The 17,279-nt window shown below is 49.3% G+C and overlaps 1 protein-coding gene across 2 annotated transcripts in view; it reads right to left on the reverse strand.

Moving 5' to 3' along the window:
• LOC114067172 (neuronal acetylcholine receptor subunit alpha-7-like) overlaps positions 1-2,039 on the reverse strand; it is a 58,103-nt gene extending 56,064 nt beyond the window's left edge. For both annotated transcript variants that reach the window (XM_027902560.1, XM_027902484.1), the window contains exon 1: positions 1,201-2,039. In XM_027902560.1, the coding sequence (XP_027758361.1) occupies positions 1,201-1,279 (79 nt within the window). In that variant the 5' untranslated portion in view covers positions 1,280-2,039. The remainder of the gene's footprint in view (positions 1-1,200) is intronic.
• Between the last annotated feature and the right edge of the window lie 15,240 nt (positions 2,040-17,279).

Here is a 17,279-nt window from a genome sequence, read left to right on the forward strand (position 1 = left end):
TTCTGAAATATTATTGCTACATTAGGCAGCTGAAATGTGGATCTGTAATAATGAAATGCACAGATGTTTTGCAGATTGAACTAATGAGGAATTATCTGTGTGGCATGACAGTGAGACATCACACATATGTAAGTTTCCTGTGCCCCTGCACTTCTGAAATAGGTGGGCCACTTTCTCTGTTCTAAAAAGGCAATCTTGATTTATGCATAAATTGTGAGAAACATGACATGGTCCTTCACACCTGGAATACTCAGTCTTGGGACTTACAGTTGCTGCAGACTTGTATTGTTTCAGCTGTAAGGGAGCAATAAAAGCACATTTTGTGTAGAATACTGAACATCTTTCAAGACTGTGGTTATTTCAACTTTCTCACATAAAAAACACTTTATTGCTAGCCTTGCAATCCTCCATGTTTTGGAATAATCATACAGTTCCTATTTTTGTTTGTACCATGCTGAAACTTCAAAAGACAGCTCGGTCAGAAGTGACACCTTAGACTACGGAAGTCCATTATTATTTTTATGAGATGTTTCCAAATTATATCCATCACAGTGTGGAAGGTTTCTTACTAAACATACTAAAAGTGTGCTTAATAAAAACAAACCAAAATACTAAATTTATGGATTTATAGGAATATAAATCTTCCAAAATGAGGCACACAAAGTAAACATTTAAAAATTTTCTTCTGGTCATTTTTCTTTGTAGAACACCATTTCACCCTCACACCTACAGGGTTATTACAGTCATCCTGCCCAATGTGAAGTTACAATTTCCTGTTCTCAAAAAAGACAAGGATAAGCTAAATTTTTTAAAAAAGGAAGAATATATTCCTTTTGAAATATTTCAATCAGTTTCTGAAGGTTAAAATTACTCACACTTAATTTAAAAAATAAAAACCAAACAAACCAACAAAAACACACAAAAAACCCAAGTAAAACCCCACACCTTCTCCTTCTTAAAAAATGCACCCAGCACTGTAAGGTCCACAAACTTACCCAAACTGATTGTAAAACTCAGTTAGACCAGCACAGAACTCTAATAAAGTTAAAAATACAAGCAGATACAAATCCTTCTGAAAACAAGAGTTGAGGTAGGTTGGGACTAGCATTTAGGAAAAAAAATAAATATAAACAACAACAGCACATAAACCAAACCACAACAAAAAGAAGTGAAACGCTGGACAACCAGAGCTGAGCTTACCTTTTAAGAAAGAGAGGAACAAGGATGACCAGAGACATAGTGCAGAATAAACAAATCCCAAGCACTTTTCTGCGAGCATTGTCAAAATAGGCTGGCTATCCTTCCTGAGCAGAGGGTGAAAGAGGATGAGGTCTTGGAGACAGCCTGCAATGACTGATGGATTTGGCAATTATGGTAATAAGGCATCAAACCAGCTTCCCACCAGGGGAGAGAAGTGCATTTGCTCATGTGCTTCTCCAGTCCCCAGGAGCCCGATCAGCTGAGTGCTTGGTCACTAAATCCAAACAAAAAGGTTACATTCCTTTGGACTCACACTGCCAGACACACGGACTCTTTCCCTGGCCAGGAGCAAATGCTATTGATCCCTGCACACAGCTGTGCATGTACTGCAAAAAGGGGGAGTGTGCTGCCTCGGAGATGCTTTTCACATCCCCACAGATTGTACCTAACTCGAGACAGCACGTCTGCAGTGCTTCCAGTGCTTGCACTCGAGTGCCTCTAGAGCTGTTTCCCAGAGAAATGAGTTTGTGTCCCTCTCCGCTCTCTTCCAGCTGCCAGGGCAACTGGCAGCAAGCACCTGTGGCACGAACCCTCTGCCACACACCTGCCCTTTCTGCCAGCAGAGGTGGCTGGGGAGATTCAACCGTGCAAAAGACTGGAAAGACAAAAACAGCCAGTCTCCTGTCCTTTCTGATGCACCTCTTCCTGCAATCACTTTCACCAGATGTAGGGAACTGCCCTGACTGACCTCTTCCTCAGTTGCCCACTGCTACTGGCTCCCCACTGCAGGATTTCCCACACACCCTGGCTCCCCTTCAATCTCAATCCCCACAATTTTATTCACTAGCCAAGAAAATGCAAGGCAAGGCAAAAGGCTTGAATAAATTATATTAATAATTTGGGCCTTTCTTTTTCACTTTTAGTGCTCTGCACACAAACACACTTCTCTTTCCCTGCAAACGGGCATGATTTGCACTTCCCTTGTTGAACTTCTGTGGCTCCTGCCTCGGCAGGGAGCAGCACCAAGTCCTGACTCCAGCCAGAAGGAGGGATTTGGGTGCTGCTGCAGCAAGGCTGCACTGGGCAGTGCAGACTGGTAGGAGAGCAGGGCCCTGGGATAAGAGGCACAGGAGGAGGAGGTTAGGAGGAGGACAGGCCTGCAGGGATGAGCGTTGGGGCACTGGCTGGCCTGGGGAGACCCCTGGCTGGAAACATCTGCCCTGGGATCAGTGGCAGAAATGCAAAGCTGGAGCAGGGATGCTCTTGTTATTGGAGGTAGCAAAAAGATATACCACCTCTTCTGGCCAGGGTGTGCATCGATGGCCCCCCCCTCCCAGTAGTGATCCCAGGGGCTGTAATGCCCAGGGGACAAGCCAGGAAATGGTGGTCAAAGCACAGAGAAAGGGCAGAAAAGCAGCACCGCTGGGCAGAGCAACTGAACCGGCATTGTTAGTAATACTAAGATGTTTTTTACAGTTTTCATGCTCTCCTTTTTCTTTATTAAATGCTAAATAGACCTGGGGCCCAGGCCACAAGGGGCTGGTGAGGGCCTCAGCTGCAGCCCAGCCCAGGTTTAGCTGGCTCCTGATGCACCCTCCCAGTGTCACCGATGGCAAGGAGGCTTCCTGGGGGCCTGGGAAGGGTCCTCAGAGCTGCTGGCCCTCCTTTTCAGGGCTACCTGGGGCCTTCCAGGAGAGCATTCGCTGCCTCAGCTCCATGTGGAGGGCCTGGACACAGCCTCCCCTAGCCAGGGCCTGGACATCATGCCTTGTGCACAGGGCTGTCCTCATGACAGGCTTGGAAACTACTTTTCCTATCCCATAGGTAGAGTCCCATTTTGAAACAGGCTTACAGGGGCTCAGGCTGCAAGGTCTTGCAAGGATGGCAAATCCACTTATGTTATGGTTCCCTGCAGACACAAGATCTGGTGCTACAATTTCCCACTTTAAACCTGCAAAAGCAGACAGCTGGAATTCCGGGGTTTTGCAGTCCAGCTGTTTTTCTGCACTCCTTAGCTCTTAATCATATTCCAAAATTAGGCTACAGGAGAAATCCTGGAACACATGCCTGTGTTGCTTTGTTCCACAACCATTTGGCAAATATAAGCATGTCTTACTACCAGATATACACCTCGGAGTCTAGGAAATCTTACTGGAAAATCCTTGGTCCTGGGAGGCAGTGGTGGACACATACCTAGGGGTGCTTTCTGTATCACAGGATTGGAGAGAGGGAAACTGGGGTCCAGTTTTAGTGCCAAGGAGTTGGGCTGTGAGCGGTGATGGGGACTGAGGATACACCACAAACAAGTTTTCTCCTTCAAAAATCATGAGAAGGCACTGGCACTACAAGGCAGATCACATAAGGTACTGCACTCCTGACCTGGAACCAGGCTCGCTGTTGTGCTCACTGCTCACATGGCCTTGGCCACCAGTGCAGGGGCCTGGAGGTGTGGTTCCCTGCTCACAGGCCTTACAAGGCAAGATCATCGTGCAAGTCTGTGTTGCACTTCCTCTCTCTCTCGCATGTTCATCTGAACGGTGCTGCCACTGCAAAAGGCTTTCACAGAGATAATAAAACCAGGCCCTTCTGGCTGAGATTGTGCAGGAAGGATGCATACCTGCCCCTCACCTCTGGGTTCATTGCTCAGCCTCCCTCTCCTACAGAAGCAGAGAATATCAACACAGAAACCAAGATATTTTCACCAAAGAGTTGCGAGATAGACATTTTCTTTCACTGCCATTTCTCACTGTGAAAAGCTGGGATGGACTACTGCAGGCTGAGGCTTACAGAGGAGGTCCATACCAAGGCTCTACTTACCAGTTCAGGCAGGGCTCTGACCTTGTGAAGTTACTGGCAGTTATTGAAGGACTTGTTCCTCCTCTTCTTGAGATTCCTTCTTCTGTTGGTCACTGCGCTACAACTCAGCAAGTCTGGAGCTAGGCATCCCTCCTCTACAGCTGGGTGTGCCTGCAGGTGGGCTATCTCTGCTTTTTTCCACCACCTCTCCCAAAGTTTGCTGCTGAGTTTGCCCACTCAGCCCTTCCAGCACTGGCTTGACTTCCAAGCCAAACTCCAGAACCTCGGGCTGGGAGCCAACACAGATGAAGGACAGTTGGCCACAGTCACACTTTACAGCTGAGCGAGGAGAAAGGAGGATGAAGCAACACTGCAAAATGCGTTTCCCCATGAGTGCTCCAGATGAGTTACGAGTGATTTGGAGAAGTCTCAGGCAAAGGTGTCAAGTGCTGGAGTGGAGATGCTCTGCAGGGTTTCCCCACGCATGTCAAGCTGCAGAGACCACTCACTGGGTTCAGCTCCTCTCCAAGGAGCGTGGATGGCAGAGCTGTGCTAAGATCCCTCTGATACACCAGAGGCCAAGTGGGCTGGGGATGCTGGAGGACAAGAAGGCACTGCAGGGTGTGAACACCTGGCTGGCTAAGCAGGGAGCTAGCTGGGGTGATCCCAGCGCTGCTGGGTGCTGGGATGGGGCAGTTGGGGAAGTGAGCTATGGAGTGGTCCACTCTGGTGCAAAGGGAGGTAGATTATGGCAGGAGGGTGTGCATGAACTAGGGATCTTACGGCTCCTCATTCCTGCAGGCAGCAGAGGCCCTGTGGGTGGGTGAGGTGAAAATGGAGCTGCCACCTGAGTTCTGAATGCTCCAATGGCACAGGGAATAGAGCTGCACAAAAAAAGCAAGGTGTGAGGAGCTACAGCAGTGTCAGGCCAGTATGCAGTGCCCTTTGTACCCAATGGCTGAGGCTCTGACACTTCAGCCGGTGTCCTTTCCCCACACAGGAGGAAGAGAAGCAAGAGGTGCAGGACAGCATACCAGAGCTCAGCTGGGAAGGGAGATTTTCCCCTGTCAGCCCATGTACAATGGCCAGGGCAGTGACTGGAGCTCACCCCTGTCTCTGGCTCATTTCTATGGGCCTGAGGAGTGTGTGTGGCAGTGGGGAGCCCCCCTAATGTTGGAGGTACTCATTCAACTAAGCCCTGTGGACTGCAGCAGACAGCAGATGGAGCAGCAAGCTGCAGTGCTGAGGTCTAGTGGAAGCTCGGCTGGTGAGGGAGCACTGCCAGCTCCCACCCCTGCTGTCAAGGTTCACTGGGGACAGAGGTCTGTGCAGTGCCCAGCCAAGACTGCGTCTGTGCTCATGTGCAGTGCTCCTGGAGTCAGATCTGGCCATCCTGGCCACATGAGAAGGCTCAAAAAGCATCCCTGCCCTCTGTTGACCTGTGAGTGACTGACATGCTGTCTGAGATGCAGCATCACTTCGTGTCACGGCCATGCCGGCCCCAAACTCCAACCCTCCCTTGTGGCCTCGCCTGCCAAGGGCAGCTGGAGAGACAGCTTCTCCTGATGCCTGCGTGGGGTGGCGAGGAGGCAAATGAGTCCTTCCCCTAGTTTGAAGGAGGATCACAGAATAAAAACAGTTGTTATGGTTGGAAGGCACCTCTGGAGATCACCTAATCAAAACCCCCTGCTGAGGAAGGGTCACCTAGAGCAGGTGACAAGGAATATATCCAGGTGGATTTTGAATGTCTCCAGAGAGTAAGACTCCAGAGAGTGAAAATAGCTGGTGAATCCCAGGACACAGCCCTGAAGCATGCGCTCCAGAGGGACAAAAAGACTGGGGATCTCCTTCTCTGTGCCTGTTCCTCATCTCTACATTTCTTTCTCCATCTCAGTGTCCATCTCCCTCCTTCCCTCTGTCTCTCCTGCTCTCCACCCCTTTTCTTCTCTTTCTGTCCCACTTCCTGGTTTTCTCACTCGGCCTCTCTGTTCCGATTCCTCTCTCTCCCTCTGTCAGTCCCTCAGATTTGCTTCTCTATCCGCCCGGCCCCGCCGAGCCGCGGCCCCAGCCCGGCGCTCCATGCCCGCAGCCCCGACCCGCCGGTGCCTCCCTCTCCTCTGCCCGCCGCCTCCCGCACCAGCACTGCCCGCCTGCGGCCGCCCCTGCGCGCCGCTCCCCAGGCCGGCGCCGCCCGGAGCCGCTCCGCGGCGCCCTCGCTCCACCGCTGCCCCTCCACCAGCGCCCGGGGCCGGGGAGGGCTGGGGCGGGGGGCCTGGCGGGGCCGGCTCGCCCCGCCGCGGGAGGTGCGCCCGCCTGAGGCGGCAGCGGAGGGTCCACCCGTGCCGCGGCGGGAGCAGGGAGCGAGCTGAGGCGCTGAGGGAGGGTGGTGGGAGCGAGCTGAGGCGCTGAGGGGAGCTGGCGGGAGCGAGCTGAGGCACCGAGGAAGGTGGCGGGAGGGGGCTGAGGCGCTGAGGGGAGCTGGCGGGAGCGGGCTGAGGCGCTGAGGGAGGGTGGCGGGATACGCTCTGCCGGCGGGAGAGCCGGGGGAGCTGCACAGACACCCGCGGGGCATGTCCCTGCAGCAGCGAGCCAGCCCAGCCCTACCACACCTGAGCGCTCGCTTTAAAAAAAATTCCCCCGCACTAGCTCGGGGTGCTCGGTGATCCCCCGGGCACAACCAAGCTCGTCCTGCTGCCTCCGGAAAAGTCCAAACTGAGCTCAGCGCCTCAAATACCCAGAGCCCTGCTTGAGACCCCTGAAGACTCAGCTTCACAGAGGCAGAATATTCTGAGTTGAAAGGGACACGCAGGGATCCTGGAGTCCAGCTCTTAGCCGTGGACAGGACACCCCAAGAGTCACACCATGTGCCTGAGAGCATTGTCCAAACACTTCCTGAGGCTTGGTGCTGTGACCGTTTCCCTGGGGAGGCTGTTCCAGTGCCCATCCACCCTCTGGGTGAAGAACCTTTACCCAGTACCCAATCTAAACCTCCCCTGACACAGCTTCATGCCGTTCCCTCAGGTCCTGTCGCTGGTTGCCAGAGAGATCAGTGCCTCCCCATTTGTTACCAAACAAGTTATATTTCTTTAGAAAAGGAGCCTATGCAGCAGTGGGAGAAAATGTTGGGACTTAAATCAACAAGGAGGTTTAATCCGTTAAATAGATAGCAGGTAACAAGCAATCTCCAAGTGATGTCCATGTGTTAGAAAAACAAATTAAAGTTTAGGGATCTCAGTCCTGGGGGAGGAAGTTAGCTTGGCTTGGGAAGAAGGACGTACCTTTGATAACGATCAGGAAAGAATGCAGAATTTATGGGCTACGAGGACATCTGACAAGTCTCTCAAGATAAGGAAGAAATTAATAAAACCAACTCAATAATTGTGCCAAAATCAGCTCCAAGTGGGTAAAAGGTAATTCTGGTAGGGGGAGCTGTGACCACTGACCCACAGACCACCAACCCAAAAAACCCCCCGACCCAAAAGAGGAGAGAAACTGAGCATACAGAATAATTAACATGAGAAGTGAAAGAATCATTAACCCATAGAAGATAAGAGTAGTAATTAATGAGAACTATGTAACTTGTAGCCAGTGAGCACTAATTCCTTTGTTTTGCTGCTGTCACAGATGCAGATCTGGCAGGGTTCTGTTTTCCACACACGCTTGTTGCTGTACATTATGTATGCATCCTGTATGCAGCTCCCAGCATGGATGTCTTCTTCTCCTTGCCCACGGGTGAGTAGTACAGTTTTTGCTATCAACAGCGGTAACCGAGAATCCACAAAGCTGAACATGTCTGAATGTTAGACCGACATACATTTTAGGAAACAAAGAACTACCAGAACTACCTTTTACCCACTTGGAGCTGATTTCAGTGCTATTACTGAGGTGGTTTTATTAGTTTCTTCCTTATCTTGAGAGACCTGTCAGATGTCCTCGTAGCCCATAAATTCTGCATTCTTTCCTGTTCAGTATCAAAGGTACATCCTTCTTCCTAAGCCAAACCAACTTCCTCCCCCAGGACTGAGACCCCTGAACTTTAATTTGTTTTTCTAACACGTGGACATAACTTAGAGATTGCTTGTTATCTGCTTTCTGTTTAACAGATTAAATCTCCTTTCTTGTTGATTAAAAGTCCTAACATTTTCCCCCTGTGCTGCACAGGCTCCTTTTCTAAATAAACGTAACTTGTTCGTTCACATGGCCACCTCTCCTCATGAGGAAGTTGTAACTGCCCTTAGGTTTCCCCTCAATCTCCTCTTCTCCAGCTGGACAGACCAAGTGCCCTCAGCTGCTCCTCACATGGCTTCCCCTCAAGGCCCTTCACCAGCTTCGTGGGCCTCCCTTGAATGCAAAAGCTTCAGGGCCACAAATCTGACTAAACCCAAAGCCCCCCAGGTTTCCCCATGGCCCCAAAACACCCCCAACCCTGCTTTGGCCCCACCACAAACCTTCCTCAGTGGCTTCTCCCCGCCTCTCCACACCCTTCTTAAGTGCCCCCAAACACCCCCATCCCTGTGCCAGCAGCCAAAACACTCCAAGTCCTGCGTCAGGGTGGACCCATTTCTCTCCACATCCTACCTGAGTGTTATCCCCGGTATGCTCCAATCCTGCCACAGTACACTCCCAAAACCTGCTTCAAAGCCTCCAAATACCTCCAAATTGTCCTCTGAGATGCCACAAATGCCTACAAACCTTACCCAAGCACCGCCAAAAGCCCCCAAACCTGTCCCACAGCCCACAAAAATCCCAACCCCTGTTTCTGAATCCCTGAAAGTCCTCCTCCAAAGAGCCACAAACTCTTAATTTCCCATGAACACCCCACAAACCTTTCTGTAGGCCACAAAACATCCACAAATCCCTCCTAGAGCCACCAAACAATCCCAAACTTGTCCATGGCCCCCAGAAGTTGCCAAACTCTGCCTCCAGGTCCCCAAAGGCTTCCACCAAAAACCTCGCTCTTGGGCCAGGCATATATATCAAACCAAATCCAAGTGCTCCCAAAGACTCATGTAAATGACCCCAGCAACCTAAACCCTGCTCCCAGGCTTTCTCAGACCTGTCCCAGGCCATACCAAAGGGTCCAAACCCCAAACAGACCCAACCCCCAAGTCCCAAATATACCCAAATGTGTCGCAGTTCTTGCTGGCTCCAAGAGATTTCATACCTTGCCCAATTTTATTTGAATAACCCAAAATTTGTCCATGACCTCCGAGCAAACCTTGACATACTTCAAGACAGTCAGAAACCTCCTCAAAATCCTACCCTAAGACTCCAAATCCTGCCACAAAATCTCCTAAATACGATGAAAGTACACTACTATCCCCCGTGACACTAAAGGCTCCAAACATTTTTCACACTCCAAAACCCCTGTAGTGTGCCCCAGGAACCCAAAAATGCCTTCAGATGACAGTCTTCTCCCTGAAACCCATGAGCAGGTTTACTGAAGATCCTCCAAACCTGCCCTATGGCTCCCAAATTCCTGAAAGCCTGTTTCAGGTCCTTAAAAAGTGTTTTCCAACCCCCAAATCCTGTTCTAGCGCTTGCCAAAGTGCCTGAGGGACCTAAAACCTGCCTGGTGTGGGGAAAAAAAAAACCAACAATCTTCAACAACCCCCCCCAGAAAAACAGGAAAACCCCATTGTTAGAAACTACTGAGATTTCCCCCATGTTTTAGATTTGAGGGTTTTTTTTCAAAATTCCTTTGAAAATGAAGGCATTCACCAGTGAGTACAGCTTGAGAGATACGAGTTCAGGTAGCTGTGCTCACCTTCAGCCACTGGAGGTGGCTGTCCTCCCACTAATGGCCAGGGTGCTGCAAGGCTGTGGAGACTGGGGGCAGCTTGGTGTCCAGGAGCTCCTGCTCTCAGGTGGAACAAACACATCCAGTGGTGCCACACGGGATGGAATTACATGCTCCAAAAAGTTGTCCTCCCTCCTGAACTGAGTGCAGGTTGGAGGCCACCCTCCATTTCCAGAAGGGACCCCTGGGTTTGCTCTCAGCCCACCGCAGGGTGCACGCTGAGCAGAAGCAGTGGAGGCCTGGCAGTGTGTAGCTGGCCTCCTCCCTGCTGTCCAGGCAGGTGGGACAGCAGCTGTCCAGCTCTGTGTCCTTGCTCTCTGTGTGCTGCAGTGGGCTGGGGGCAGCTGGGGATGTCGAGCTGCTCTCTCAGTGGTGCTGCAGCAGTGGATGTCATGCTAGAAAAGGGAGAGAAGCCACAATTGTTGTCTGACCCTGAGAGGGGTGGAAGAAATGCCCACATCTGTCATGAAGGAAACCATCCCAGCTCCCCAGGGTGAATTGTCCCTGCCCAGATCACCCCTCCTGCTGCGAGAGTGACTCCTGGGTGCCCTGGCTGGGGGAAATCTCCAACAGCTCTGGGGCTGGGCACGGAGAGCTGTGCCAGTGAGCTCTCTGAGCATGATACCAGAAACAACAGCCTCGCACAACACTCCTTTCTGTGGCAGCAATGCCCTTGACTTAATAAAAGCCTTTGTGAAGCTCTATCTGGCCCACAGGAAGTGCAACTGCCAAAGGGTCTTGAAATTACTGTGGAGTGATAAAACGATAGACTTAGGCAAGGGATGCTTATGCTACAACTGTTTGATTTTTTCAATGCCTAACTTGCTCAGTTTTATTTAAGTCTTTTCTCTCTCCTCCAAGCAAAGTGATACAGCACTCATTTTGGGGGAAGGCTGAGGGATAAGCTCCCTGAGCTGCATTAGCATGTCCCATCCCTGCCACATCTGGAGGATCAATGGGATTGTGCCAGAGGTGCATAATGTGTGTGCAAACAGTAGGCACCAAGTCAGAACAGGTAGGAAAGTGCTGCTTTCCTTCACTGTGGGCAAGGAGGGGCCATGGGGATGAAGAGTGCTGGGCAAGGCAGGAAGGGGAGTGTGCATGCAAGGGCTACCCATCCAAATGGAGAGGCTGCTGCTTTGGCCGCAGGAGTTTTGACCACTGTGACAGCATGAGGGAGCCCAGGAAGTTCTGGGGACCATCAGCAGATGAACAGCTTTAAGTTGCCTCCTCAGCTCCCTTGCAGGCTTGCTGGTGGGACTGGTCAGGAAGCCAAAGCCCCTGGAGACACCTTCAAGACACCTACCTGTAAGCTGCTGCATCACTGTGCAGCCACCACTTGAGGAATGGAGATCTCTTTGGGGAGCAGAGCCCCTTTGCCCTCTGCTCTGCTGTGGGTTGGACAGTCCACTCATCCATGGATGGCACTGGGATAGCAAGGCCTACCCCTCTCAAGGTCCAGCAAACTTAAGCAGCCCCAGCCTGAATGCTTTGGCATGTCAGTGCTGACACTAGGCAGGGCTTGAGAGCAACCCTTCCTCAGCCCCTCAACTTGCGTACTTCCAGAAACAGCAGACCCATAGTGGGACCTCCTCTTTTCCCCTCACAACTTGCTTGGCAAGGAAAAAGCAGGCCAAGATGAGCTTGCACAACGGGTACAGCAGCACCTCTCACGTGTTCTTTCCCTCTGTGTTTTCTCAGTGCCAGACAAGGCTCAGTGAAGGCTGTCAGCTCTCTCAAAGTTTCCTGAGAACCTGTCCTGCAGCGACCTCCACAGGGGAGTGGCACAGAGACCTGTGAAGGAAGGATTGGAGTCAACGGAGCAACTCAAATCAGGACTGATGTCTCAATACATGTCTCTTTATATATCAGCTGGGAATCGAAGATTAACAACACAGTTCTTGCTAATGATTCATTCTTGCATGATACTCATCATCTCTTCATTTCCCACCCTGGGGGTATGTAGCTCAATAAGCTTCAAGTACCAGGAAACAGATGTCACTTCTTTAATGGTCCTTAGTGGCTTATAGTCATAGAGGTGATGAGATCCAAAAGCTCTTTGAAAAGCGAGGTTAAAATAAGCTTGTCTTAAATCTTCTGATTTTCCTCCATTGTGCCTGACTATTTTTATGCTTCCTTTCTCCCCAGATTGGGTGGAGTGCTCCTCTATTCCTCACACTGTTTATTTTGGTTTTACTTTTGCTACTGTGTATTCAGGATGTCTCTTACCTACAGTTTCTTGTGCTCATCTTCTGGCAGCATTTGAAAACCTTTATTATGAAGCTGCATCCAATTTTGCCCCTTTGCAGATTATGTGGTTCACATACCTGACCACAGAGAGTGTCTGGCTGTGCCATCACAGTTACTGGATACTGTTTGCAGTACAGTAGTTGAGAATGCTTATACATGTGTTTAAAAAACAATTGTATTAGTTACATCCTGCTCAGTGCATTTACAGTTCACAGGTAACTCAAACTTTTGCTTTGGTTATGCAATGCCCTGTGTTCCAGATCCCTGAACATTGAGATGCTATGGAGGGTTTGAGACATGAGGACTCTTGCAGGATGCTACTAGACCCAAAACTCAGCCCCGACCCACCTAAAGTTATTCTAGAAAGTTTCATACCTCATGTTGGGGCAGGTGCAACCAGATATCCTTCACAGACCACGTGGTATGTCAGCTGCTGGAACCTCATGGCATCATTTGGAAGCTGCAAAGAGAGATCCTAGAAGTTTGGGTCCCGTGGTGCTTGAGTTACTAGAGGGGATTTGGAGAGCAGACTCACAGTGAGTCAACCACTCATTTATCTTCTTCAGCAGAGTGTGGACTCACAGATGTGCTGCTGACAGGGCATTTTCAGCCCAGCCTCCTTCTCACAGCAGGGCCATCCCCAGCAACGGGTCTGTAACCATGCCTTTGCCAGTGCCAAAGCAATTGTTCCTTGACAGTGATTCATGCAGCCTGGATACAGTAAGAAATATAAGAAGAAAGAAGAAAAAGACGAAGAAAGAGAATATATCTTGAAAAGTGGGGAGCATTAGTGGTGGTGATAGGTGGTAGTAGCAAAGTGGAACTTTGTTGATAGAAAGTGGATCTGCCTAGATTTCTCCTTACAAGGAAGCACAGCAAAGAGACCAAGGGAAATTTTAGCTCAAAAGAGTAGCCTTCAGGCAGGGATCAGGGAGAGGTGCTTTTTGGGGGGGAGCAGAAAGTAGAGAGAGTCACTTTTTAAACAAAGAGATAAGGCAGAATGGAGAGGAGGAAGCAGAGCCAAGATTCTAGTCTCTTCCTCCAGGAATGCTGTGTTATTGCCTCTCTTTCCAGGGTGATACACTTGATTAAATCACTCTATTCTATTAAAAGAGCACAATGTAGCAAACTAAATAGTGCCAGTACTATCCATCATATGTTAATAAAGCCCAGAGTTCCTGAAGTAGCATCACAGAGGGTGTACATGAGAGAAACACATCTGTGCAGAAAGTACTACAATAGATATTTCAGCTAGTTAATATTTTTCCTATTGTCCTTCTGGGGTTCTTTTCCATAAAACCTCACAAGAAAGCTAGTTTGGTTCTGGTTCTGCAGCACATGTGGTTCCAGGATGTATTTTCTTCCATCTTAATCCACCATCTGACTCAAGCCAAAATTATTAAAGGAACTGCCTGCAAAGCAGGCACACATGTGAAAACGCTGCAGCTATGAGAAGGACCACTTGTTTTAAACATGCGATAAGAATTCCTTGGGGAGTTTTAAAGCACTAGTTGCTCCTATTTACTTAAAAAGAGAGCACCAATATTACTTTGTTTAGTTTTGGGGAAGTTTACAGTGTAGACATCCTCCACCCTAACTCTAATCAGAGTGATCCAATCCTGTAGAGGCAGACCTTTCTGTGTTGGTATGTAAATACCTGTGGAAGTAATGTGGAATTTGCTGGCATGTCATCAGAGGTACTGGGCACTGACAACTTGCCTTCTTAGCACCAACAGCCGAGCCTGCCCAGTAGCAGACAGGGTGGACAGGAGCTGCTTGGTCTCTACGCAGCAGCTTACCTCACCTCCAGGCTCATGTGAACTTGACCTTTCTCTGCCAGCCCCACGCAGTCTCTGGGGGAGGCTACAGAAAGAGAGCAGAGTGAGCTGGCTGTTCTAAGGGGAAGCAGGAAGCCTGTAACCCTATGTCATCAAGCAGAGTTGTTCTAGGGTCAAGTTTTGTAAGTGTCCTGCAGAAAGCCCTTGGGCTGTGCTCCTCCAGGGGCCTCAAGACTAGCTGCTGCGCAAGAGGAAAAACCTTTCTTCCACTGGAAATATTGTCTGGGCACCAGCTGTGTGTGGGATGGCAAGAATTATTGAATGGTTTGGGTTAGAAAAGACCTTAAAGATCATCTAATTCCACCCCCCCTGCCCATACCCCCCTGCTATGGTCAGGGGTACCTTCAAAGAGTCCAGGTTACTCAGAGCCCCATCCAACTTGCCTTTGAATACTTCCAGGGCACCCACAGCTTCTCTATGCAACCTATTCCAGTGCCTCACCACCCTCACAGTAAGGAATTTCTACCTAATATCTAATCTAAACCTGGTCTCTTTCAGTTTAAAGCCATTCCCTCTTGCCCTGTTTCTACACACCCTTGTAAAAAGTCCCTCTCCAGCTCTCTTGTAGGCTCCACTGAGGTACTGGATGGTGCTCTAAGGTCTCTCTGGAGTCTTCTCTTCTCCACGCTGAACAACCCCAGCTCTCTGTCTTTCCTCATAGGAGAGGAACTCCATCCCTCTGATGGCCTTTCTCTGCCTTCCTCCAACAGGTCCATGTCATTATTTTGGTGCTCCTTTTGATGCAGCCCAGGATTCCACTGACTTTCTGGGCTGCCAGTGCACATTCCTGGCTCATGGTGAGTTCTACATCAACCATCACCCCCAAGTCCTTCTCCACAGGGCTGCCCTCCATCACTTCTCCACCCAACCTGTAGGTTTGCCTGGGATTGCTGGGACCCAGGTGTAGGACCTTGCACTTGGCCTCGTTGAGGTCTGTATTGGCCTACTTCTCAAGCTTGTCAAGTTCCCTCTGGATGGAATCCCTTCCTTCCAGTGTGTTGACTGCACCACACAGCTTGGTGTGTCAGTGAACTTGCTGAGGGTGCCCTTGACGCCACTGTCTGAGTCACGGACAGAGATGTTGAACAGCACCAGTCCCAACACTGACCCCTGAAAGACACCACTCGTCATGGTCTCCATGTGAACACCAAGCAATTGACTGCAGCTCTTTGTGACCATCCAGCCAATTCTTTATACCCCGAGTGGTCCATCCATCAGATTGATCTGTGTCTCTCTAGTTTAGATACAATGTTGGCACCTGGGACAGCGCCAAATGCTTTGCACAAATCCAGGTAGATTTTTCAGTCACTGTTCCCTCATCAAACAATGCTGTAACCCCGTTTTTGGATGTTTGACTTCAGCTATGGCGCCACTGCAGGCTGCAGCTGGAAACAGCTATCCAACCCCTTCTCAATCTCCCTGATGTTATGCAATCTTCTCACTGCCTCCTGCAGCTCAGCCACCTGCTGCAGGCGGAGCATCATGTGGACACACACTTTTTCAAGCAGGTTTGCTACCTCTCCCTGCAGCAGTTCTGTCTAGGTGGAGGCAGCAGGGAAGATGGTGCAGACCCTTCAGCCCCAGCAAGACTGTATATCCCTGCCTGTTTCAGAGGGCTTCTCTTTGATCCCCTGCTGTGATGGGTCCAGTTGCCTGACCTTTACGTCCCTCTCCTTTGACTTTACAGAAAACAGAAAGGCTCTAGTGAGATCAGACCGCAGCCAGGACGGCTCACCTTTGCAGCAGTCTGTCTGCGGTTTTCCAGTGACCCCTACAGGTTCTAGAGGCCTCTGCTGGGGTTACTGGGGTCACAGAAGGCTTAAGGCAGACAGACCACTGCTTTGGCAGGGAGAGGACACAGGTCCAACCCCCTCTGCTCTCCTAAGATTTCAGGTTCACGTTTTCCATAGGCTTTCCAGGAGAGGATACATCTAAAACTGAGCTGTGAGAGACCGATGAGTTGTGCAGCTTTGAAGAGAGGACTGTACAGCAGAAAGTCGACTTCAGCTATGGTGGTAATTACAGACTAGCACAGCCTCTTTTGTTCTAAACACAAAATGTGAAGTTAGCTGAGCCAGCAGGAACAGCTGATGGTGCAAGGTAGGTACCTGCACGAGCTACCTGGCCTCACTGTTAGCAGTGCCATAATGCCTTTATGGCATGCTGTCAGGGCATGACACACCATATAGTGAAGGAGCAACCTGCTCCACTGCACATCAGGAATTCAGAAATAGCCTCACACACATGAGTGTCTGATGTCTGATTAGCAGAGAGAAAAATCTCCCCTTTCAAATCTCTTTCATACGCTTCGATAAAGGTAAGTGTCTTAGCTGGTGCAGAGACTCTCTGACCAGGGAAACAGATTTTAGAGATATTTGCTAGCAGTATTTCCTTACTCCTTTAACTTATTATTCAAAATTATTATTCAAAATTATTCAAAATTTCACACTGTCATTTTGAAGATCTTCACACATCATCAGTTTGAGTGCAAATTATTGCACATCTGGCCTTTGTTTCGTGCTGCACAGCAGATCTGATGCACCCTTGCATCCATAATATGCTTTTTAGGGATAGATATAGTGAGAAAAGGTTAATATTTTCTCAAACCACCCTTTATTAAAAAACATAAACATTTGTAAATATATAAAATTATAAAGTACCAAGTGCTTCTTGCTTCCCAGTACAGTAGAACTCCAAAGTGGCAGCTAAATATGGTGTTAATCTGTTTGGTGTGTTAGTTGCAGGACTGCAGCTAGTTTTGCAAAAGACAGTTAATCTCATTCCTCTCAGGGGCTTAAACAATTTTGTTTCACTTTGGTTTCAGAATTTCTTCCTTCTCCTTTTGAAAAACATCGGTGCTTACTGGTGAGACCAAGGCTGGAGCTGTAGGAACGAGCAGGCTCCCTAGGAGGATGCAGATTGCAGATGGGTGTTTTACAAAGGAAGAGCTTTCCAGTTTCTAATGGGGAAGAGAATTCAGGCACTGAGAGATCTCCTTTGTACAGTGCTTCTCAGGGAAAGTGCATCTTTGGCATTGGGATCATCCTTTAGCTGGACTGAACAAAGCTAGTCACAGATCCAATTTGCATCAAGATCCCTTAATCAGCAAGTACTGAGATTCCCTTGCAATATGCATGGTATGAAGCACTATGAAATCCCAGCTAATTTTTTTTTTTTTTTACTACTTGAATGTTATAAGGTTGTACACGTAGACCTGAACACCGAAACAGGACACCAGACTGCTGTGGAAGAACTGTAAAGTGAAAAATCCAGTTGTACCCCCTGGAATCACTAGTGTAACTGAACTCCAAATGGGATCTTTTGTGTCACTCCCCACCTCTTATAACACTGGCAAACACCTGTCAGTTGCACAGAGAACTGGAAGGTGTTTGTTG

This window comes from Empidonax traillii, unplaced genomic scaffold, assembly GCF_003031625.1.
Source record: "Empidonax traillii isolate 1590-97213 ecotype Southwest subspecies unplaced genomic scaffold, ASM303162v1 scaffold2:size4533513, whole genome shotgun sequence".
Taxonomy (NCBI): Eukaryota; Metazoa; Chordata; class Aves; order Passeriformes; family Tyrannidae; genus Empidonax; species Empidonax traillii.